The sequence below is a fragment of the Piliocolobus tephrosceles genome, chromosome 1 (genome assembly GCF_002776525.5).
Source record: "Piliocolobus tephrosceles isolate RC106 chromosome 1, ASM277652v3, whole genome shotgun sequence".
NCBI classification, from domain to species: domain Eukaryota; kingdom Metazoa; phylum Chordata; class Mammalia; order Primates; family Cercopithecidae; genus Piliocolobus; species Piliocolobus tephrosceles.
The window spans coordinates 104,755,031-104,779,766 of record NC_045434.1 but is presented as its reverse complement, the minus strand read 5'-3'; the positions used below and the strand labels follow the sequence as shown (position 1 = coordinate 104,779,766).

Sequence of the window (24,736 nt, the reverse complement as noted above, 5' to 3'; positions counted from 1 at the left end):
AAATGGAGATACAATAAACTGGGCCAGATCATTTTTTTGACTGTTATTTTCTTTAAGTTTTCACTGATAAGACCAAATGAAAAATAATGCCAAAGGAGTTTTTTCTTCAATGGTTTGAAAAGAATTTTTGTAGAAAGTGAAAAATGGCAGTAATGTATATGTTAATTAAGACCAAGTTATAATAATAGCTTTTGTGTAGTGCTTTGAGAATACTTTTACATACACAATGGTGTTGGATGATTTAAAAATGTATCTGTCCAGGAAAAGAAAGCACCCCTCCCCCATACCTTTTATATTAAGGGTAGCCCAGACTTGGCAGCCTCTAGGGAACCAGCAGGGTCAGAGTCCATCACACAACTTCCCTGCTAAAGTGGTATTTGCCACATCGTGTCCAGAGGTGCCGTTTCTACAGTCTTCTTGGCAACTCTGAAATGGGCTGCATTTGGGGCACTTCCTTTTGCTGTCCTGGCCCTTCTTGCCAGTCAAAAGCTTTTGTTTGTGAGCTTTGGAAATAGTCCAGTTTTTAGGTGTTTTATTTTTCAGAGTTGATGGTTTCTTGACTAATCAGACTATGAAAATGCCTTCTTTAGGTTCTTTAATAGTTATACCAAGTATTACTCCAATTTTAGGGATGAGGAAACTGAGTCCGACAGGCAAAGGTCATGTAGCAAGCATGTGGCAACACTAGAATAAATTGGCAGACTCAACACCATTAGCAGACTTGTCTGAAGGGATTGGGGGGGGTCTTGAACTTTCAAGTACCCTCTAGACTTTTTCAGCAGGAATTTCAGAAGTCTGAAGAATTCTGAGCTCCCTGCTGGCCACGGGACATTGTGCTGATATGGTGGGGAAAATGCAGGTTGAGAAAGCCTTCACATCCTGCCCTGTTGGAGGCTGGTGTTTGGGATGGGTATGAAGGCCTTTGGTGGTGGCTGTAGCTTATACAGACCTCAAGCGATACACCTCTGGGATGGAAGCTCCTGCTTATTTTGGGATAATTTCTACATCTGTCATATCTATCCCCAACCCTGTCCCTATTAAATGGCTAACTGCCAAAAAAGAGGAAGCAACATCTTTAGCTCTAGCAGGTCTTGGGGATGTCTCACTCATTGTGAGGACTGTGAGGATTCGGTATATGTTTTTAAGTGAGTGAACCTTGTTACATGTTTTAACCTTGGTTCCTCCTGTCAAGAATTTTATCTTCTTATCTCTTGGGCACCTTTTCCCTCTACCCAGATGAAATAGCAAAATGCTTAGTTAATCTTTGAGAGGATAGAATCCATGGGAAGCACAGGATGAAATGATGACGCTGTGCTAAGCTGTGTCACCGTGGGTAAACCCCTGCCCTTGCTGTGACTTTCCACTTCCTAAATTAGAATGGAAGGGGGGGGAAAAAACCATAACCCAACTTCATTTTTATGAGTGGCCCTTTAGAGAATGGTGTAATCCATTGAGTTTCCATTGTACCTTTCCTCAGAGATGCTCAAAGCGGTGGGGGTGCCCTTACATGGAACATGGTGAGAGTGAGGGTTAATCACTCCCAGTCCTCTGGGAGGGTGGAAGTGACCTGAACTTTCTAACTGAAAAAGTAGAAGTGTGTGCCCAATGCCCAGATGAGCAGGAAGGTCACTGTAGTTGATCGAGGAAACGCCGTATTTATCATTCACCCTTCCCATGACCTTTGTTTTTCCCAGATGCCTTAAAAAATAATAAGGAAACATTGCCCTGATTCTACCACTGTTCATCTCACTCAGTGTGTACTCCCTGACTCTGAATTTTTGCAGCTTTGAGACTGTGGTAATTGAGACTGATAGGGACTTAAGTAATATTTGGTTCCCACCAGGGTAAGCTAATATTAAGTTATTATTTTACTTGTGGAGAAGAACTAAATTGTATAAGCTGCCTGGTTCTTCTAGACACATATTGCCTAGTGAAAAAACTAAAATTTTGAAGAAAAAGCGGTTTCACTTGTTAATACTTACCATGTCTCACCCACAAATGGCCTCATTTAAAACTTTGCCCTACCTAGCATGAATGGATAAAGAAAAGGGAGAGTTATCAGGGAATCTAGATTCCCAACTAACTTTAGCATTGATAGTGGTGAAGCTATGGGCAAGACATTTATTTTGCAAGTGGGGGTAAAACCTTGGAACGTGTTCAAAGCCTAGCTGCTCTAGTAATCCTTTCTCTTCTGGAGTGGAAGATATTGGAAGTCTGAGAATAAGCAAAGCATCCAGATGATGAAGCTGAGGGGTTATAACTATTTGATTTATTGAAATATATTTCAATGATATTCAACTTGCTCAGAGAGAATCTGTGAGCTGTATTTTAAAAATCAATACAGGCTGGGCGCGGTGGATCACGCCTGTAATCCCAGCACTTTGGGAGACCAAGGCGGGTGGATCACGAGGTCAGGAGTTCAAGACCAGCCTGGCCAAGATGGTGAAAACCCGCCTCTACTAAAAATACAAAACTTACCCAGGCATGGTGGTGACAGCCTGTAATCCCAGCTACTCAGCAGGCTGAGGCAGGGAATTGCTTGAACCCATGGGCGGAGGTTGCAGTGAGCTAAGATCATGCCACTGCACTCTAGCCTGGGCGACAGAGTGAGACTCCATCCCAAAAAAAAAAAAAAAAAAAAAGGAAATCAATACAGAGTGGTCACATAAATCTTTCAGAGATCCTTAGTCAATGTCTTTAAAATGGTTTTTAAGTGTTGTGCTTTCTCATTAAAGGTATGAAGGAAATAGTACTTTAGCTGTGGTTCCTTTCTGGTAGATGACTTGCCTTTTCCTTTTTGTTTTATTTGTCCATTTGTATGTGTTACTATTTTGCATTTAAACTCTGGCACCAAGAGCTGTACTGAAAGAGGCACCAACAAATGTGGTTGCTCCATAGTGGAGAGAATGTCAAGAATGTTGACTATCTTTAGACCTGCTTCATTAATAGATAAGATAGAAACTAAAGAACCCACCCAGTTGGAAGAAGTTATTAGTCAAGTAGTGCTGCACACGTGACCACAGAAGTTAAAAAGGTAAATAATATGTCTCTACATGGGGGCCACACCAGTGAATTTGGAGAAGGATTTCTCCTTGGAGTCTTAAGAGCCTATTTTTAAATTTAAGTGAACACTGTCTTTTATTTGCAACTGTATTAGTTATGACTGAAACACACATATACTTTTTGATTTTCTTTTTTCATTTCAGCACAATAAAATTACAGTCTGGACACGAGTTACTAATTATTGCTTTAGTAGCTGGTAATGCACTTAGGAAAGTTAGAAATGAGTAAGGAAGAACCACAAAATAATAGTAATAGCACCATATGTCATGCATTTTAAGAAAACTGCTAATGTCTACTTTTTGGCCTTAAGTTGTAGTTGTGGGAGGCTGCTTCAGGGGGAGGTGTCTGGAACAAGGGGCTCTTCTGCTCCTCTGAGCTTTGGAGCACCAAGTTCAGGCTTTGTGTAGATAAGCTCAAGGATTTTCAACAGGGGTGGGGGAGTGGAACAATCTAAATTTAAACTATAGAATCAACATTTTCTTTAAAAATTGTTCCAGTTTTCGAGAGGCGTAGGTGGATCCTGTGAATTATGTGATAATGCACACACTTTTCCTACATCCTGCTTATGTCAAAACATTTCCAGAGACTTTCATTTGGAGGTTTTATTTTCAGGCTACAGAATGGGGTGGGGGCTCCCTTTTTTTTTAAATCTCTTATGCAAAGAATTTTAAGGAGTCTTAGGCTGACTTTTTAATAGGAGAAGCTGGTAAAGGTGAGTGTTCTTATGTGAGCACTAAAGATACTTAAATTTGATATGTAATAATGTATTTGCAAGGCAAAGATTATAAATAATATAAAAGTACTAGCATTTAGGTGTATTGTATCATTTAATCCTTAAAAACACAAAGTGAAGTTGGCAGTATTCTTTATCTCCACACTATGGAAGAGGAAATTGAAATGTAGGAGTTAGTAACTTGACTAAGGATACATTGCTGGTAAGTGATAAAGCCCAGGATTTTAACTCAAGCCTGTCTGATTGAGAATGTGGACTCATAAGCACAATATTGCACTCTAAATTAATAATGTAAAGTTAGTTTCATTCTTTCAGTAGGGAAGATGGAAGGCTGCAGAATAGGGATTTTGATAGCAAAAATCTCATTAACCCCAAATGGAAGTGGTGCTGGCAGGGCCATTCTGAAGCCTACCGGTGGCTTCAGAGGTGTTAAGAGTTTCCCACTGGTCTTAATGCTCTTGGATGGAGAGACTGTATCTTGAGCCAATGTATTAATAGTAGATTGCTTTGCTTATGTAGTATGCAATATACGGGCATACATTTTCTTGACTATTATCTTAATGACTATTCCAAATTATGACTACCTTAAAAACTACCAAAATCCCCTGCTCCAGAATTTTCAGTTTCAGATGAGGTCATAATTCATAGCCTTACTTTTCCCATATTCTCCTACAGGTTGGACGTGATAAGTATGAGCCTGCAGCTGTTTCAGAACAAGGTGATAAAAAGGGCAAAAAGGGCAAAAAAGACAGGGACATGGATGAACTGAAGAAAGAAGTTTCTATGGTAAGTACTAGGAGGAATATTGTATTCCATCCTTATTAAAAATCCATGATTTTTAATCCCCCAGACCTCACTGTATTCTTCAGTCAAAGAACTGCTTCATATTAAAAGAGATCATAGCAGCTGTACAGATCCTATCTTGTCGTAGAGGTTAATATTGAACATTTTCTTTTTAAAAGCTGTTAGAGGGTAGGAAAAGTTAATGCAGTCACTCTGGCATAACCACAGATTAACAGAAGGAACTTAGGTTGATATCATGAGTCTTTGCTTTTCTCTGTATTATATCAAACATTGGGAAATTCAGCCTCTCCAGGCTATGGAAGCTTCCATCTACTTAACCTGTCTAGAATTGACCTGGTCATCAGAGAAGGCAGATAAGGTTTTACTAGAATCCTGAGAGCTGCTGGGTTTCTCTGAAGTGTTGCGGCAAGTAGTAATGGGCCACCGTCACTCAGCTTCAGCCATTCTCCAGTGAAGAGCTGTCAATGATAGCTGTGTGGTTGTGAAGCCACGAAGCGATGGTGAAAGCGTACCAACTTCTGCACTGAAGAAAACATCTGCACTTCGTTTAATAAGCTTAATGATAAGACTTAATTGAAGTCTTAATGAATAGTAATGAGTAATGCTATTTTTTTGTCATTTTTTTATACTACACTGTTTATTTTCTTTGTTTCTGTTTTTTTTCCCTTAGGATGATCATAAACTTAGCCTTGATGAACTTCATCGTAAATATGGAACAGACTTGAGCCGGGTATGTTCTCGTTTGAAGGCTGTTGTACAAAATCCTAGTTTTCCGTATTGTACTTTCCCCTGTATTACATACAGGTCTAACCTCAGGGGCTCTAGTAAGAAAACGACAGACACCATCTGCGTATCTACCATGTGACATGCACAGAGCTTGGGCTTTTGTATGCTACTGTTTCTTTTCCCTGAAACTTTTTGAAAGTGGATGTTATTTTCTTCTCCCTATTTTATAGTAGTTGAGAGCCAGTAATGGGGAACACCAGGACTTGCAGTTGGCTTCAAAGCCATGCTTATGCCTTGACCTTTTGATGATAAATTTTCCCTTTATTTTTCTACATTTGTTGAATTCAGTTGAATATTTCACCTAGTTGAATCTTCAACAGTTCACATTTTTGTACTTTTCCCAGCTAGTCCATTGCAGTGTGTTACGGTTATACTATCATTTGTTTAGTTATTCCATCATTTATTTGTAAATTGTTTTGTACAAAATTTAAAGAAACCTTTTCATAAAATACGTGTTATGTATCCTTGTTATTTAGAGGTTTTTGACATTAAATGTGTAACAAATGTTATAAAAGTAAATAGTCTAGGCGTGTCTTATTTCCAGATAATCACTGAAAAGTCTGGGAATAACTTGAATAGCAAGCCAATATGTAGTATTTTTTCAGTAAGGCATCAAGAGCCATGGGTACTGTGGTGTTCTGATATATATTGTTTTTTGTCCACAGTTCCTGGTTCATAACTCCCTTAGCCCTTATTATAGTCTTCTGTTATAATGTTGGGTGTGTTAGACCTCAGTGTCAGGCTTCAAGAAACAGGATCTCTTTCCTGCCCTCCTTTCACCTGCCACAAGGCAGGACTCTAATCTTGTTCCACCTTTCTGATTTTCCAGGTAGATAGTGTTGGAATTTAACTGGAGGAAATCTTGGTGGTGGGGAGAAACTGCCACACCTTTGGTCACAGAAGTCATCTTCTGTGTTGATTGTTGTGGTGTAAGAGTAGAGAAGAGGCCGGGTGCGGTGGATCACCTGAGGTCAGGAGTTTGAGACCAGCCTGACCAACATAGAGAAACTCCGTCTCTACTAAAAATACAAAATTAGCCGGGTGTGGTGGTGTGTGCCTGTAATCCCAGCTACTCGGGAGGCTGAGGCAGGAGAACTGCTTACACCTGGGAGGTGGAGGTTGCAGTGAGCTGAGGTTGCGCCATTGCACTCCAGCCTGGACAACAAGAGTGGAACTCTGTCTCAAAAAAAAAAAAAAAAAAGAAAAGAAAAGAAAAGAAAAAAGAAAGAGTAGAGAAGAACGTGGTTTGAGAGCGTTTTTCTTGACACAGGCACTTTAAGCTCCCAAGAGGAGGCCTCGACTCGACTTAGAACAACATGCCAACAGTGACTCTGCTCACTGTGTGCCAGGCAGTCTCTGTAGCCACTTCACATCTCACTTAAGTTTTTATTAGAGTCTTAATGAAGTGTGCTGTCTCCGACCTATGCCCATTATTACTCAAATGCTGTGGGTCTATTTCCTTACTTGTAAAATGAGGTTAATAATGCCTTAAAAAGGATTGTCATGAGAATTAAACAAGTTAATTAAAACACTGAATTCAGTTCCTGGCATGTAGATAGCACTCAAATGTTTGGTAACATGAGCACAAAATACAGATAAATAGATTCTTTAGACAAAAATATTTTATTTTTTTTGACTTGATATTTTGAGAGTATAAAAGTGATCGTATTTTCTTTCCTCTCTTAATGAGAGCTTATATATAATTGCCTGCTGTCAGTGAATCTTGGGTTTAAGACCCATTAGAAAAATAGCAGGCTTTGGTAGAGTGGATTTTTCCAGTGAGTACTTTTCAGTCAACAGGTTTATTGGGAGTTGGCTAAAATGCACATGGAGGTGAGTCCTTGCCTGCCAGACAAGCAAAGAATCAAGCTGTATATTTAAAACTTGGCTGTTAACCCAACGGATTTCTACAGGAAGTTTTTTCTCTTTTGAAGTTTGTAGAGGGGTTTTTCCCCCTCCCCACAGAATCAATACATAGAAAACTCAAAGCTGTTAATTTGCAAAACTGAATGGATTTGTGAAAATAGATACCTTTTTGGCAGAAATGCAATTTGGCATTAATCCCTTGATCTAAAACTTAGAAGAAACCAGGCTGGATTCAAATTTATTGATGGATCAATTTAAAGAGTTTTAATCTGGGTGTTACGGGTTCCTTGGGAAACGTGGGCATATTGTTTGCCTGAACCCTTTGGAGCCTGGCTCATCAGCAGAATTATTCATGGAGGAATTTGCTAGGTTTTACCTTGGCTCTCTAGCTTGGGACATTTTGTTTCTTCCTTAAATCCTTATTGCAGCTGTCCAGCTATCAGATAGGTATGTTGGCTTGTAAGTGCTGGTACATTTTGCCTTATTTATATTCCACTGCTTCGCAGGGATTAACATCTGCTCGTGCAGCTGAGATCCTGGCGCGAGATGGTCCCAACGCCCTCACTCCCCCTCCCACTACTCCTGAATGGATCAAGTTTTGTCGGCAGCTCTTTGGGGGGTTCTCAATGTTACTGTGGATTGGAGCGATTCTTTGTTTCTTGGCTTATAGCATCCAAGCTGCTACAGAAGAGGAACCTCAAAATGATAATGTGAGTTCTGTAATTCAGCACATGGATTTGTAGTACACGTCGGATATCTTCTCCGTCTTTGTCTCCCACTTATTCTCAATTACCACTCTTTAACACTGAGGAATAGTGTCAGCAGCTGTTGCCTTCGAGGCCCATCCAGTCTTCCTTCATTTCCAGTTCCTCTCTCTACCACCCACGTTGTAGATGCTCTTACAAGTGGGATGCCCACCTGCATGTGCTGCTGTCAACAGGCAGCTCTGCTCAGGCCCGGCCGCCACCCACTGGATGGCAGAGCACAGCTTTTAATGTTGGCACATCCACCTGTCCAGAAATGCTTGGTGGCCATTTTTCAAAATCCACAAGTTGGTTGAAAAACAATCTTTGTTTTATAAAGCAGGAGAAACTGATGCATCTAGAACATTTCCAAAAGTCCAGTTAGTGGTCAAGTGTTGATGTGACTGACTCCATTTCTGACCCTTTCTATGTGGTCTTTAGAAGGATAAATAAGAAAACATGAGTTCTATATTTCCGAAATCTTGGTTTCTCTATTAAAAATCTGTTTTTTATTCAGTCAAAAAATTAATTGAATGCCCCTAATTCTTGTGTAGAGCCACGGGCCCTAACTTGTCTTTTCCCTTCCAGCTGTACCTGGGTGTGGTGCTATCAGCCGTTGTCATCATAACTGGTTGCTTCTCCTACTATCAAGAAGCTAAAAGTTCAAAGATCATGGAATCCTTCAAAAACATGGTCCCTCAGGTACCAGATGCTTTGTCCTTCCCCAGTGGATGACTTGACAGCCCCAAGCATGTCAGCCTGTGAATTAGTGTGAAGTTAAGGTCTTCCAAATATTACATGACTCCATCAGAGAGATGGATGTCTTCTACTCCGCCCCAAAACAACCTGTTTTCCTTCTACCCCAAAAAGTGGTAGCCTTTCTTTTGAATGTAAACTCTGAATACAGGCACACTGTTTGTTACAGCAGTATCTCTTAAACTGGTGAGGAAGCTTTTGTAACTTGTATAAATACAAAAGTGAATAGTATCTTTGTTATGTATTCAGGTAATTAGGATTATAGACCATTCTTAATTTTATTTTCTTGTTTTGGACACTACCTTCTCTTTGTTGGTATACTAACGGTATAAATGGTTTCCTTTCCAAAGCAAGCCCTTGTGATTCGAAATGGTGAGAAAATGAGCATAAATGCAGAGGATGTTGTGGTTGGGGATCTGGTGGAAGTAAAAGGAGGAGACCGAATTCCTGCTGACCTCAGAATCATATCTGCAAATGGCTGCAAGGTGGATCTTTTATTTTAACAAACCTCATGGCTAGCTCTGCTGTTTGGGCAGCTGGATTTGAGGGGTACAGTAGCCCATGATAAGGCGGTGTATTCACATGACATTTTTCTTCTTTTCCTCACATGCAGGTGGATAACTCCTCACTCACTGGTGAATCAGAACCCCAGACTAGGTCTCCAGATTTCACAAATGAAAACCCCCTGGAGACGAGGAACATTGCCTTCTTTTCAACCAATTGTGTTGAAGGTAGGCCGTTTTTTGGCACTTTGAGCACTGTGTGGTATTTCTCTTGGGCATTAACAAAATCAAAACCATAGGCACAATCTCTTGTTTTATTGGCTCCATTTCTGACAACTTGTGTCAAGCACAGAGCAGAGGTGTTTTCCTAGCTGGCAGGAAACCTTATGGCAGTTTCCCTTCCCTCCACCTGCCTCTTCTGTCAACAACACCAGTCTGGCCTGGGTGTTGGAGCTGCTGTCCTGCTAATGGAGAGAAGTCCCTTTGCCAAGCAGCATGTACAACCAAAAGTCTGGCCCTTAAAAGTGTGCTTTTGTCAACTCTTTTTCTTTTTTAGCCATGCTATGTAATTGTGTAAAATCTGTGGCTTCCTTCAGGTTAGATACAATTAGGTACAGTTCCTCCTCCCCTTCTTTTTAAGGCACCGCACGTGGTATTGTTGTCTACACTGGGGATCGCACTGTGATGGGAAGAATTGCCACACTTGCTTCTGGGCTCGAAGGAGGCCAGACCCCCATTGCTGCAGAAATTGAACATTTTATCCACATCATCACGGGTGTGGCTGTGTTCCTGGGTGTGTCTTTCTTCATCCTTTCTCTCATCCTTGAGTACACCTGGCTTGAGGCTGTCATCTTCCTCATCGGTATCATCGTAGCCAATGTGCCGGAAGGTTTGCTGGCCACTGTCACGGTAAGAGGCAGGTGATGGTCACCCTGACTCAGATCAGCTTGCATGAACGTTACATTCTTCTGCTATCCTACTGTAAGATATTGCCAGCTTATGTTTTATTCTGGATGTTTGATACAGTTTTTCTTGAGAGCCACATCATATGGTGAGTTTTGACGGTGAGAAAACCTCAGCATTTGTTTATACGTAAGATAACCCCAAAGCATACATTTTGCTTTTAAATTACCACGTGGTCCAGAACAGTGCATGGAGAAAGGAGAAGAACTTGGGATCAAGTAGGGGGATAGAATAGGGTAGAATCCTATTACTATTTTTCTTAATAGATTGCTTTTCTGGAAGGAAGGGGAAGCCTCATGTATGGGTTCCCCTTACTATTTCTTCAGACTTCAGAAGAAGGTTGGAGAGATTTAATTTTAGACAAATTTCTTCCACATTAGGGTATAGCAAGAATCTGTGTAGAATTCCAACCTGATTGAGTGAAGTAATAATCTTCCTTATATTTTTTAGGTCTGTCTGACACTTACCGCCAAACGCATGGCGAGGAAAAACTGCTTAGTGAAGAACTTAGAAGCTGTGGAGACCTTGGGGTCCACATCCACCATCTGCTCGGATAAAACTGGAACTCTGACTCAGAACCGGATGACAGTGGCCCACATGTGGTTTGACAATCAAATCCATGAAGCTGATACGACAGAGAATCAGAGTGGTAAGGCCAGGGCTACCACACACCTCAGCCACCTGCTCCACTTGGTTTTTTTTCTTTTAAGAAATGGCATGAAAAAAAAAAATTTTTTTTTGAATGCTCATGACAGCTTTTTCTTTCTTTCTTTTTATCATTTAGTGAAGAGTCAAGGGTATGGAATTTTGATTTTTTGCATGTTAGCAGAAACTTTAAATTGCCCTACAAATGTGATTGAAGAATGCCTAAAATGTGATTGGTTTCATTAATTAGGAAATGAGATGTATCACTGAAAATTTCTATAGGACTTTAATAGGAGAAATGAGAACATAGCCTTTGAAGTTAATGCATTGTTGTTCTGTTGTGTTTTCTTGCCTCCATCAGGTGTCTCTTTTGACAAGACTTCAGCTACCTGGCTTGCTCTGTCCAGAATTGCAGGTCTTTGTAACAGGGCAGTGTTTCAGGCTAACCAGGAAAACCTACCTATTCTTAAGGTATGCTCAAAAGTTAACTAATGGGTTGCCTTTTGGAGGGGTGTAGACAGCACATGAGAACTGCCATTTGAGTGTTAAAAGTAGCAGATTACCTTTGTGGTCTGTGTGACTGTTCATTGTAAAACACTTGGAGTGGTCTGTGCAGTACTTTGCTGTAACTTAACATTGTGTTGCCTGTAGATCCTGATGTATTATAGGACCCCCTGCTCCATATAAGTTGATTAAAAAGGGAAGCTGCAGTAAAAATCTGACCAAAGTGGGATGGGAAGAGATGGAAGACAGTCTTTATTGGTGAAAAACCTAATTCATCTGCTTTTACTACTCTGAGTTTATGTTATCACCTAACCTAGTGGACAGTGAGAGCTGAGGGCTGTAGTGACTCCATAATCGTATTTGCATATTAGGATACAGTAGATTCTAGTAAATCCTTTAAGCCATTTATTTTCCTGAAATAGCTCAGCTTATCTTATCTTACTGGTTCTTAGCTTGTTTACTAATGATGTAAAAATAAGCTCCAGGCCAAAATAAGCCCAGCCTTAGCCTGTGGAATTCTGATGCAGTTTGAAATGATTGAGATTTTACTGTGCTGCCCAAGTGAAGATGCAGTCTCAGAAGGATCGTGAATTGTACAAAGTCCTGTAGGAGAAGAAAGCTATGTGAGGCTCTCTGGGTCCCACATTCTCTGTGAAGCTGCCTGTAGTAGTTGTGGGTATAAACTAAGTTGCCAAAGGTAATATGGCTTGGATGTAACTCAGATGCCTTCTGTGGTGAGGACAGGGCTCATTTATTCTGCAAAGGAGATTTTCTTGGCATTGAATTGATGTTGATTTGAGGATAATGTTGTTTATCTTGGGGATAAAACTTGAGATAAGTGTTTCATGTTTTTCTTTACCTCAAAGTGGAAATGTTCTAGGCTTTGAGCATCAGGTCCCACAATTATCAAATCTTTCCTGATTAAAAAACCCCAGAAAGGTAGCAGAAGCTGTATTCCAAGTATTTCTGGAGTTGGGCCATCTTGATGGCATTATTACTAAAAAGTGTGGGGCGGGGGGGAAGCAGCCCTATTTTGCTTTTATTAAAATAGCTGGCTTTTATTTAAAATGTCCCCCACTTATTTTGTGTTTCTTTCCAACCCAGCCAACTTTCTTGCTCTGTGGAGCTGCTATACTTCTGAGCATTGATCTGTTCATCTGCATATGCAGCCTTACATGTTAAAGTTCTAAAAGGCTTACCTATATAAAAGTTGTTTACAACTGAAAATGCTTTCAGTATGTCAAAATATAAGTGTGTCATCATGTATCACAGATAATATGTGTCACCTGAAGCATGGGCTTTGACTAAAATGTTACATGGTTCGATTTTATTACTGTTGGAGCTGGTAATAGCTTTCAGTTCACATCCTTCAGGCCCAGTTAATTTTGCGCAATTATGATTAGAATGTAAAGTCTTCTACTTTGCCCTTGACACAGGCAGTTTGTCCCCAGTCCTGAGACCCTAAGCATTTTCTTAAGAATTCTACGGTAATGAAAGGTGCTATAAATGTTTAGTCTCTCACTTGGTATTTTCAGATAAGTAACCAGAAATAGGTAGTTGGGAATAGGATTGGCTTTGAGACTTTTCAGTAGGCCGGGGGAAGACAGAAATAGACTGCAGTAGGTTGGAAGGGTGTGTTATACCTCCTGTAGGGAGGGTGACACCTTCCCACACCCTTCTTTCACTAGAAGCTACTGTGGGCCGGGGAAGGACATTGGGTTTGAGTCTGAAGCACTGTGAACAGCAGTGGTCTGGGCTAGAGGGACTTCTGTCCCACTTAACACCGCTGCTTCCTTCTTGCCCGTGCTTTGCTACCTCTGACAAGATTGGAATGTGTCTTGAGTTATTTTTCCTGTTTTTCAGTGATGCCTCAGTGAAATTTTTTGGAGATAATTTACAGATGATGTCTCTGTTCACAGCGGGCAGTTGCAGGAGATGCCTCTGAGTCAGCACTCTTAAAGTGTATAGAGCTGTGCTGTGGTTCCGTGAAGGAGATGAGAGAAAGATACGCCAAAATCGTCGAAATACCCTTCAACTCCACCAACAAGTACCAGGTCTGAAGATCAATGGGTACACGGAGGGCGAGAGCAAGCTGGGGGACAAAGAGGGGAGGTACATGAGCAGGAAGAGGAAATATTCTCCCTTTGGAGTTTTATAAGCTTTAGCTTTAAATTTTACCCTTGATTACATATAGAATATCGTAATTTAGTTGAATATCAGCAGGATAAATGAAGCCTCTTGCAAAACACTGTTGAGCCCTTTTGAATACTTTTGGTTTGGGGTGGGTGTGGGCATGTGGGGTGGGTGTGGGCATGTGGGGAGGGTGCTGGAGGTGTGTGTGCACAAGTGTGCCCCAATCCCTGTGTTCTGAAATTCTGTATGTGTTATTTTTTAATGTGAACAAGTGTCAGGAATTTATGAATACATCATAGTGCTCTTTTTTTTTTTTTTCTGAAGCAGTCAGGGTATGTTACAGGTATAAGATACTTCAGAGTTCAGAAAGAAGGGATCTTGGGTCTTTTATAGCAAATACTAAATAGTAAATGAAGCTCCGTTTTCCACCATGGACTGCCACACATCCAACCATCCAATGTTTATATCTCAACAATCCTTCACAGTTGTCCATTCATAAGAACCCCAACACGTCAGAACCCCGACACCTGTTGGTGATGAAGGGTGCCCCAGAAAGGATCCTAGACCGTTGCAGCTCTATCCTCCTCCACGGCAAGGAGCAGCCCCTGGATGAGGAGCTGAAAGACGCCTTTCAGAATGCCTATTTGGAGCTGGGGGGCCTCGGAGAACGAGTCCTAGGTATGCAGACAACCTGGTAACAAAGTGCCTGGGCACGTTTCTATCAAGTAACCTAGTCTGGTAGACAGTTAACAAGTGATCCTATGAACCTCCATGTCTTGTTGACCTTCCTCTGTGTCTTTCAGGGGCAATCCTCCTACTTGTTTATTTGCCCCCTATCATTTTGAAAACAGTAAGTGCTAGAGAAATGTTCAGTGTATTGGGCTGTGAGAAACAACGTCCTGATGGTTTGCTTCTGACTTGTACTTAGACCTTTGGTCTCATGCTAGTCAGTTGTTTGTTTTTTTAAAAAACACAATGATAGAAGAGGATCTTTCTTATCTAACCTTTGTTGCTATGGACATGAATAATAAGCCTAATTAAATTAAAGGTAATTAATTCTTAGTGTGTCTAAGTTAGACATACTATTTCCTGACTGCCTTGGAATGGCTGTGAATTTACATGAGCACTTATATGCTCAGCTCAGAAACTAGACTAACGGTAAACTTTTAGTCTAAGATGCTATCTATTTTTTTCTACCCTGACAGCTACTGAGGCTGAGAAGTTCCCTTTACCCATTGTCTAATGTATTTGGGGAAGGGGTATTTATAATACTTTGTAGCTTGACAGATACTACATTCATTATTTATATAATGCTTCCTATTCTTCTTAACTTGGGTAAATCTAACTCATGGTATCTTTCGTATGTGTCTATCGAACCAAAGGATTGCTATCTTCTCTTAAGTATTCTTCACTTCACTACCTCCACCACCCCAAAGTGGAAGCAGTCTCTCTTCTTTGAGTCTACATGGCATGTTAAAGATCATTGTAACCTCATACAACATTAAAAGGAATGTCTTACATTATCTTGATTTTTGTATTAACTATACTAGATGATAAACCCCTTGGGCAGAATGCATCTGATCTGTACTTATCCTCAAAAGTAGCTAGTATGATGTCCCATATTGGTGCTCGGTATTATGTTTCAGTTAAATGAACAAGAGAGCAGGCCATTCAGTTAAATGGCCTTGATGTTTCCAGAGAAGGCAGCTGAGGCACTAATTCCATGATTTGCCAAATCCAAATAACTTAGTGTCATCATCAGTGGGGAAGTCTAGAACCCTAATATACTGGTGCTCAAAACTAGTGTTATCAATTCAGTCTTCTCCACATTAAAAAATTTCCAATTCCTCTGAGGCCTGGTGTGATGGATTCTCTCTTTCAAATGCTTTTTTTCTTTCAGTGACTCTGTCGTTCATAAATGTTAAACAAAACCCTCACTCTGTTATAAAAATACAGACTTTAAAAAATTTCCAAAGTAAACATTCCAGAGAAAGGTAGGCGGGCTGAATAAGCTGCTGTTGTCCTTCCTGCCTGGCGTCACTGAAGTTTTCAAAGGCTCCTGTCCTCCTCGCAGGTTTCTGCCACCTCTTTCTGCCAGATGAACAGTTTCCTGAAGGGTTCCAGTTTGATACTGACGATGTGAATTTCCCTGTCGATAATCTGTGCTTTGTTGGGCTCATCTCCATGATTGACCCTCCACGGGCAGCCGTTCCTGATGCCGTGGGCAAATGTCGAAGTGCTGGAATTAAGGTAGTGCCCAGGCGCCTCCTTGGCTTCATCTCTTAGTGCCTTGGGACACCCTACTCAGTGAATGTTGCCCTTTGAGGTCCGGGTGGCCAACTGTTTTATCTCACCTGGAGTATTAATTTCTCATCTCCAAAGCTTTACTTGCACCCAGAAAAGACCAAATAGTATTAAAATGATGATGTAAACACACGAGAAATTAAAAAGTTTTTGGAAAGCAGTTATTTAAAAAAGAAATGTAAGCAAAGTAAAAACAGCAAAAGACTTGAAGTTTTAAAACATTGCATTATTCTAAATTAATGTACCTTATGCAATGAATGGCATATCTTCTGTGTTTTCAGTTAACTGTTTGTTAATGAGTGTTTGGTGTCCTCTGTGTATCCGTCTTTTTTTAAGTAGCTGAATGTTACTCAAGTGCACTAATAATCCTGTTGCTGGGTATGTGATTTGTTTCCGTTTTTTACTCTCAGGATTTTATTTTATTTACTTTTCAAGACAGAGTCTCGCTCTGTTGCCCAGGCTGGAGTGTCATAGTGCGATCTCGGCTCACTGCGACCTCCGCCTCCCAGGTTCAAGCAATTCTCCTGCCTCAGCCTCCAAAGTAGCTGGAATTACAGGCACCCGACACCACGCCCGGCTAATTTTTGTATTTTTAAGTAAAGATATGGTTTCACCATGTTGGCCAGACTGGTCTCAAACTCCTGACCTCAGGTGACCTGCCCACCTCAGCCTCCCAAAGTGCTGGGATTACAAGCGTGAGCCACCACACCCGGCCTGCTTTCAGGATTAATACTGCCCTGAAAAGCTTTGTAGAAGATATTTCCTCACCACTCTGACTACCTCTTTTTAAAGTATATTCTAAGTACAATCACTGCATCAAAAAATAATAACAATTTTGAATTCTTGTCACATGTTGCTTTTCCTCCAAATTGTGCCAATAGCATGTAGCATGTGGTGCCTTCACAGTCCCACCAGCATCAGATTATCTTTTTTTTTTTTTTTTTTTTTTTTTGCTGGTTTAGTAATTTTCAAGTATTTTTATGTGACTGTGTAGAAGGAAAAATAGACATTGTGTATGCTAGTGATCATGTACCAAGATAAAACCTGAGTATTGTCTTTGTGTTTCCTTTCTGTGGATACATATGTTTATATTGTTGGCTGATCAATGTTTATTAGTTTTATATTTACATTCCTTTCCTTTTGATAGTCTAAGCCGAATCATCCTTAGTATTTACTCTTGCCTACTGGATATAAGACTTTAAGGTCATTTACTTGGCAGTTGCATTCAACACATTGTCTTGTTTATTACAGGTCATCATGGTCACAGGAGACCATCCAATCACAGCTAAAGCTATTGCCAAAGGTGTGGGCATCATCTCAGAAGGCAATGAGACCGTAGAAGACATTGCTGCCCGCCTCAACATCCCAGTCAGCCAGGTGAACCCCAGGTAAGGCAGGAAGCTCAAATCACAATCTGCTGAGCAAGTAGTGATGGTTTAAAATCTTCAGTGTGGTTCTATAATGGTTTGCATCCAGGCTTGCTCTGAGTAGGAAATGTACCTGCACTGCCAGAAAGCGACCTTGTCATTCCTAAGGAGGATTTTAAGTAAGAGCAAGTCATAATAATTAGCATTTGGATGGTATTTACTGTTCTGAGAGCTTGATATGGTGACCTGTTATTTGCAGAGCAGGGAAGCTAGGGATTCAAGAGGCTTTTGAAGTACCTCAGAACTGGTGACGTCATGTAGTAAATTCAGCAGTCTAGCTTCTGATTTCATGCTGTTAACCACTGAGCTCTACTGCCTAGCACCTAGCACCTTGACACTTGCCAGGTCCACACTAACAAAATAAAATAAGGAAGGGACAATTACTTAGGTCGTTCAGGCAAACACAGGAAACACTTGGCAATGAAGTAAAATATGTAATAGCAAATTGGTTTTGTTTTAAGGTTTAGGGCCCTTTCACCCTATCTTAGGGTTAGAGGAGGGTTTGGTCTTATATCAGCGCTGCCACTGTCTAAAACTTACATTTCTTTTTTTCTTTGATGGAGTCTCAGTCTGTCGCCCCAGCTGGAGTGCAGTGTCATTATCTTGGCTCACTGCAACCTCCACCTCCTGAGTTCAAGTGATTCTCCTGCCTCAGCCTCCCAAGTAGCTGGGATTACAGGCCTCCACCAACACGCCCGGCTAATTTTTAAATTTTTAGGAGAGATGGGGTTTCACCATGTTGGCCAAGCTGGTCTTGAACTACTGACCTCAAGTGATTCGCTTGCCTCAGCCTCCCAAAGTGCTGGGATTACAGGCATGAGCCACCACACCCAGCTAAAACTTGGTTATATTTCAGCGTGTCTTATAAAGGTAGGGAAAGAATACAGACAGGCCTGCCCCAAAGATTGTCATGAGCCTCAAATGAGATAAAATATATGAAAATGCTCTGTAACCTGTAAAGTACTGAACACTTAATAGCTTTTACATGCTGGGGAAAATTCCTTCTTTGTTTTGTTTACAAAGTGATTTGCATAAGAATATCCCCTCTTGAGGTGATGGACACATGCTGGTGATGTGATGAGTGACTTTTTTTTTCTTTTGTCCTAATTCTAGGGATGCCAAGGCCTGCGTAGTGCATGGCAGTGATCTAAAGGACATGACCTCCGAGCAGCTGGATGACATTTTGAAGTACCACACTGAGATAGTGTTTGCCAGGACCTCCCCTCAGCAGAAGCTCATCATTGTGGAAGGCTGCCAGAGACAGGTCAGCCAGCACAAGGATCGGGCTGCTTTGGGCACTGTTGGCTTTAGGGATTGGAGTTCCAATGGAAACACAGCAACGTTGATGGATGCAAACCTCGCTGTATTAGACTCTGTATAAAACAGGCCAGTAGGAAGCTCCCAGGCATAGAGAGGGTGACTTGTTAATGGTTTAGCAGTGACAGAAGGACTTTAAGTCCAGGTGTCCCACTGTGTCCCAGAGCTTGACCCCTCCGTGGAGTCATCTGATACGGGGTCCTAGTATTTGCAGTAGAGATGTGAGTGGTCAGGAGACTACTGGGCAGGCATACAGGAATGGGATTTTCTGGAGTGCCACCCACCAGAGTCATTACTTTGAGTAGCCCTTGTTAATGCTGGGGGCTATGTTTGTTGTCAGTTGTCAGTTCTGTTATTTGGTGTAGGGCCTGTGTGAATACTTCCCTATGACAGTTCTCAGGCTTCATAAATAGTCTCAGTAGGAAAGGAGCAGTGTATGTAATGAGTGCTCAGAGGGGGCATGCATTGCACTGTTTCTATCACTAGAAACAGTGATTGGTATTAACCCATTTTCCCTTTTCTGGGGTAGGGTGCTATCGTGGCTGTGACTGGTGATGGTGTGAATGACTCTCCAGCTTTGAAGAAAGCAGACATTGGGGTTGCTATGGGGATTGCTGGCTCAGATGTGTCCAAGCAAGCTGCTGACATGATTCTTTTGGATGACAACTTTGCCTCAATTGTGACTGGAGTAGAGGAAGGTGAGAGCTGTTTAAGGTGTACACTAAGATCTTATTCAGATACTGCCCATTAGCATCCATTTCTGTATATTTCTTGGATATGTTCAGTTTCCAATGTGCTTGTCTCATAAGCTAACAGTAAAAAATCTTGCTTCTTCATAGGTCGTCTGATCTTTGATAACCTGAAGAAATCCATTGCTTATACCTTAACCAGTAACATTCCCGAGATCACCCCCTTCCTGATATTTATTATTGCAAACATTCCACTACCACTGGGGACTGTCACCATCCTCTGCATTGACTTGGGCACTGACATGGTGAGTGTCGCAACAGCCACAGATCAATAGTAGTGAGGTGTGAACTGTGTCTTCATTCACTGGCATGGTGCTCCTGGCATCCATGAGGCTGGTATTGGGAAAAGAAATTCTCAGGACTAATATCCAGTGTGTGTCCCAATCCCAGCATCACAGAATCAGTATTACCGCTCTTCAAGGCAACAGTTAACATCAGATGGGAATCTTTGTGTACTTCACCTAAAAGATTTTTAAATGGGAGGGCAAGAATTTTATAACAAAAGGTTCACCATATTAGCTTCCTTATTTTTAGTAACTAAATTCCTTCTCCCCACCCCTTCCCAGGTTCCTGCCATCTCCCTGGCTTATGAGCAGGCTGAGAGTGACATCATGAAGAGACAGCCCAGAAATCCCAAAACAGACAAACTTGTGAATGAGAGGCTGATCAGCATGGCCTATGGGCAGATTGGTAAGCTGCAGCCTGGAGTGGGAAGCTGGCACATCTAAGGCATCTGAGGTGATGGTGTCCTCTTCAGGTTGTGATTGATTTCAGAGTCTTCAAATCCAGGGTGACTTTCAGATCTAGGATGAGCCCTAACAGGCTGAGCCTGTGGAGTTTCTGTAAACTGTCTTCCATGTGAGAATACATCTGTTGCTGTTTGCCCAGTTACCTTTTGTGGAAACTGGTTTTCTATACTGAGCACCTTGGAACTGGTCTCAACTCTGCCTGAGAAATGAGGATGTCCTCCCTCACTGAGCCTTGCGGAACATGAGGCATGGTTTTGAGGAATTGTGTATACTGACGCACAGGCTGCTTTCCCGGGAGATAACACACTTATCTGTCACTCACTTGGATGGAGAGTTAGGCATTGGAGAAAGTATGTGTTTGAGGGTTTGGCTAGTAGGTCACCACCAAAGGGTGATCCTCCATCTACCTTATGCTGGACTTCTGCCCCCGCAGTGGAGCATGACTAGCTAACAGGTTATCTAGGTGGTGGGCAATCAGCAGGCCATTTTTTTTTTAAATCCTCTGCCTAGGGTTCTTTCAAGAGAACCTGGTGAAGCCACCATGAATGTCTTATTCTCCTGGATTAATGGGTCACATAACTGTGAACACTTGGATAAAGTAGAACAGATGAGAACATTGTGGAAATTATGGCAAAGATTCATTAGACAGTTGTTGGCAACAAAGTGATTGGCTGGTGGCCCATCCTGACCTTCTCCAAGGAGACCTACTTTTGAGAGGAAGGAAGACTAGGTTTCTGGTGGTATAGGATGAAACCCTGCCCTGAGGAACTTGGAGCAGTGTGGTTAAATTGGATGCCAGGGGAGGAGGGTCCTAAAGGTGTAGAGGAGAGTCAGAAGGTGCCACAGTGGCTAGAAAAATGGCAGCATGTAGGAATTTTGAAAGATAGAAAAGAAGTTATCATTTGTCAGAGATTAAAAAGTAGGGAAGTGGATTTCCTCTAAGGGTCATGCCCTTAGAAGCAGCTGGTCAAGTAACAGAGGTGGGCATTTTGAGAGTAAGGCACATGTGTTTCTGTGTAAGCTCCAAAAAGTGACTCAAAAAGCAGAGGGCCCTGAGATTGGAGTGTACCTCTGGGGTCCTCCATCCCATCCCTTATAGCCTGTGAGTGACCAGGCAGTTCTTCCCTGTGCTTTTATAAACCAGTGGGAAACACTCCTCCATATGTGCTCTCCCAGGCCCGCTGCAGTAATCAGCTGAAGGCTATACAGGTACCCTTGCATGTGAGGTTCTAGTAATCGGGATGTTTTTCCAACTTAGGTATGATCCAGGCCCTGGGCGGCTTCTTTACTTACTTTGTGATTCTGGCTGAGAACGGCTTCCTCCCACTTCACCTGTTGGGCCTCCGAGTGGACTGGGATGACCGCTGGATCAACGATGTAGAAGACAGCTACGGGCAGCAGTGGGTGAGTGGGCGCCTCTGACCTGACCAATGTCAGAGCTCCTCAAGTCCCAAAAGACTGAGGCCACACTGCCACCGGCCATGCAGGTGAAGAGCCAGAGCTCATCTTCTGCCTTCTGCATTTCAGACCTATGAGCAGAGGAAAATCGTGGAGTTCACCTGCCACACAGCCTTCTTCGTCAGTATCGTGGTGGTGCAGTGGGCCGACTTGGTCATTTGTAAGACCAGGAGGAATTCGGTCTTCCAGCAGGGGATGAAGTGAGTAATGAAGGACATAGCAGGGCCTTGGCTTAAAGAAGGGGACTGGTGATTTGTAAACCCTTTGCCAAAAACTCAACATGTGACACATATAGCCAGGTTTCTGGAATCCCTAGTTTATAGGGCAAATTTAGGAAGCAAGAAATGTAATTTTCTAGTTTTTTCACCTGACCTCCAAGTTGTCAAGTACAACTAATACATAAAGATGTTGATCTGCCATTGTAATGCATAGCATTAAAAGATAAACCTTTATTTGCATCTTTTAAGCTTTTTCTCCCCCACTTTGATTTTAGGAACAAGATCTTGATATTTGGACTCTTTGAAGAGACAGCCCTGGCTGCTTTCCTTTCCTACTGCCCTGGAATGGGTGTTGCTCTTAGGATGTATCCCCTCAAGTAAGTTGATCCTCTTGTAGCTCCAAAAAGTATGAAATAGTATGTGTGGCTTGTCCCCCCATTATTTGTGGTAATAGCTGTTATTTTCAGAATTTTGAGTGGTATGTACAAAAATTCCCATGAATCGGAAAACTGGGAAAGCTTTACATGTCAGTAAATCAGACTAACAAATCCTGAGGCTTCCATGACAGCAGCTAGTGCTTAGGATTTGGCCCAAGGTAAGATAAAGCCACACAGGCTCTAGCTCCATGGAACAGCAAACCACATTGAGCACTCAGGTCTGCCACAGCTCTAGTCCAGTTGTCTTTAGAGGCCAACTGGGGGTACGCTGGAGCTTAGGCGCCCACGCTCAAATCTTGATTTGCTTACTTAGTCACTGTCCCATTACAAGTCCTCCACCTTTCTGGGACTCTCAATCCTCTGCTCTCAAAGAAGGTTGGAGCAGATCTAAGGTTCCTTTTACTTTATAATCAAGTCATGGGTAGAGTTGATGAATGGAAACATAATGCTAGTCTTTGGCCTTCAAACGCAGTGAATGACTCTGCATTTCAGATAAAGTTGAATTTTCAAATAGAGGGTTTATCACAAAGTCCATTAGCTTTTTGCAACATTGGTTATGTTTGGTGATACCTGGTAACTGATACCTGATTGAGGTTAAGCAGCTGCAACTTGATTAAAACATGCAAAGCCACAGATTGTGGGATCCATTTACAAGTTCCTTCGAAGCTTTTGATTTAAAGCATTAGTCTCCTTTGAATTCCCGCTGTCCCCATCCTTGCTCACACCCGTCTGGACCATCTCTCAATCCCCTGTTGCCAGCGCTTCCTTCAGCTCATCTTATCCCTAAAGTAACCAGAACTCATCAGCCTCATTCACTTTCTGTGGGGTATGTGCAGACATCGTCTGTGGTGCAAGATGAGACTGGCATCCAGAGTCAGTCTCATTGTTCCAACCTGTCTTTATAGCTTTATCTTGTACCCCTTACCCATCCAAGTTTATGTTAGGTGAATTCGACTTTCTTCCTCTTCCTTTGTATTTGGTAAGGATGCTTCCTCCCCACATCCCTCCTTCTGTTCCCTCCTACCCTGCCAATCCCGATAGTCCCTTCAGGGCCAGTTTCCTTAGAGCTTGTCCCTCCAGGGCCTGTGCACTTGCACCTCTTCTCTGGCATTACTTGTTGCTTATCATTTCACCTCCCTGCTAGGTTTTAATCTAGAAGGCATGGGCCACAGTGTTCTTCTCTGTGCATCCCCAGCTCCCTACACAAAGCTGATGTACAGCAGGGGCCAGCATCTCCAAATTCAATTCTGTCAGCTTGGGCCATTCTGTATCAAGATGGAGCTGGGAGAGGTCACAGAGCTTTCCAAAAGGGCTGATGGAAAATCACACTGTAAAGGGGGCATTTCCATCTTCTGGGTCCTTCCATGGTTTTTTTTTTTCCTTTTTTTTTTTTTTTGTCACCACCAAAGAGATTGTTCTGACAGGTTCTGCCCATTTTTGGAAGGTGGTTCAGTTATTCGGTGACTGAGTCAAATGAGGTCATCTCTCTTAGCTGCCATGTCAGACACAGGAAGAAGAGGAGACCACCAGAGTCCTGCCCAGGGACAGCCTTTCTCACGTCATAGCAGGGAGCTGGTGATCACGGAGGCTGCCTGGAGCCTGTTAGCAGGCTGGAGACTCTGTGGCTCAGCCTCTGGGCCCCTTGGAAGCCTTTGGGCTCAGCTTTTTTCAGTCCCCAGGACCAGGACTCAGAATACAGAGCTGCATATCCCAAATGCAGTTGTCAGACATCAAATTTGGGGAATAAATAAACCAGTTTTGACCCACACTGGCAGGTCTTTATCTTCAAATGCTGGGATATTAGGCAGATGGTCTTAAAAGCTTCTTAAACACTTTAGAAATGAAAGAAAGAAAAAAATGTTCAGTTGCTCTGGGATGTTTAACAGAAAATGTATTCTGCTCATCCTATAAACCAAGTCTTATGAAACCCAAACTGAAGATGAGTAGGGATTCCATTACAAAGTCTGCAGACTGATTTCCTCTGCGTCCCTAGGCCCTGGGCACATGGAGCAGCAATCTGTTTTAAGACATTTTTATTTGTTCTGTTAATGACTCAGTAGTTAACTGTGACTGTATTTGGCTTCTCCTTTCAGACTGATTATTTCATTGTCACTGTGGTGACGTGCAATTTCTCTTTCTTTATTTGAACTGTGTTCGCGTGCATATAAATTGGTACCTCATTCTATTTCCAGACCTACCTGGTGGTTCTGTGCCTTCCCCTACTCCCTTCTCATCTTCGTATATGACGAAGTCAGAAAACTCATCATCAGGCGACGCCCTGGCGGTAATTATGGGCATTCTGACTTTGGTTAGAGAAGCGGGAGGGGCTGTAGTTCTGTTGGCTTTTTGTTTCCCTTGAGGTGTCTGGGCTCCCTCAGTGGTCAGTCTGATTAGCTAAGGTGATTGGACCAGCAAACTGACCATAGTAACATCTTCAGAATGTAGATCTCAGTTACAGTTTGAGGACTCGTCATGTTTTAGACTTTAAAATACAAACCAAGTATGATTTAGTGAAAATTTGTCAGAAATCTAAACCATCTTTCCAGGTAACTTGGTATTCCTAAAAACATTTAAATAA

General features: G+C 42.0%; 1 protein-coding gene across 2 annotated transcripts in view; it reads left to right on the top strand.

Moving 5' to 3' along the window:
* ATP1A1 (ATPase Na+/K+ transporting subunit alpha 1) overlaps positions 1–24,736 on the top strand; it is a 31,617-nt gene that overhangs the window by 6,377 nt on the left and 504 nt on the right. For both annotated transcript variants that reach the window (XM_023222764.2, XM_023222765.2), the window contains exons 2-22: positions 4,472–4,582; positions 5,271–5,330; positions 7,759–7,962; positions 8,584–8,697; positions 9,102–9,236; positions 9,365–9,482; positions 9,895–10,163; positions 10,668–10,866; positions 11,224–11,333; positions 13,286–13,420; positions 13,985–14,177; positions 15,574–15,749; positions 17,055–17,191; positions 18,344–18,494; positions 19,077–19,245; positions 19,387–19,541; positions 19,863–19,986; positions 21,304–21,449; positions 21,573–21,703; positions 21,997–22,098; positions 24,351–24,442. In XM_023222764.2, the coding sequence (XP_023078532.1) occupies positions 4,472–4,582; positions 5,271–5,330; positions 7,759–7,962; positions 8,584–8,697; positions 9,102–9,236; positions 9,365–9,482; positions 9,895–10,163; positions 10,668–10,866; positions 11,224–11,333; positions 13,286–13,420; positions 13,985–14,177; positions 15,574–15,749; positions 17,055–17,191; positions 18,344–18,494; positions 19,077–19,245; positions 19,387–19,541; positions 19,863–19,986; positions 21,304–21,449; positions 21,573–21,703; positions 21,997–22,098; positions 24,351–24,442 (3,031 nt within the window). The remainder of the gene's footprint in view (positions 1–4,471; positions 4,583–5,270; positions 5,331–7,758; positions 7,963–8,583; positions 8,698–9,101; positions 9,237–9,364; positions 9,483–9,894; positions 10,164–10,667; positions 10,867–11,223; positions 11,334–13,285; positions 13,421–13,984; positions 14,178–15,573; positions 15,750–17,054; positions 17,192–18,343; positions 18,495–19,076; positions 19,246–19,386; positions 19,542–19,862; positions 19,987–21,303; positions 21,450–21,572; positions 21,704–21,996; positions 22,099–24,350; positions 24,443–24,736) is intronic.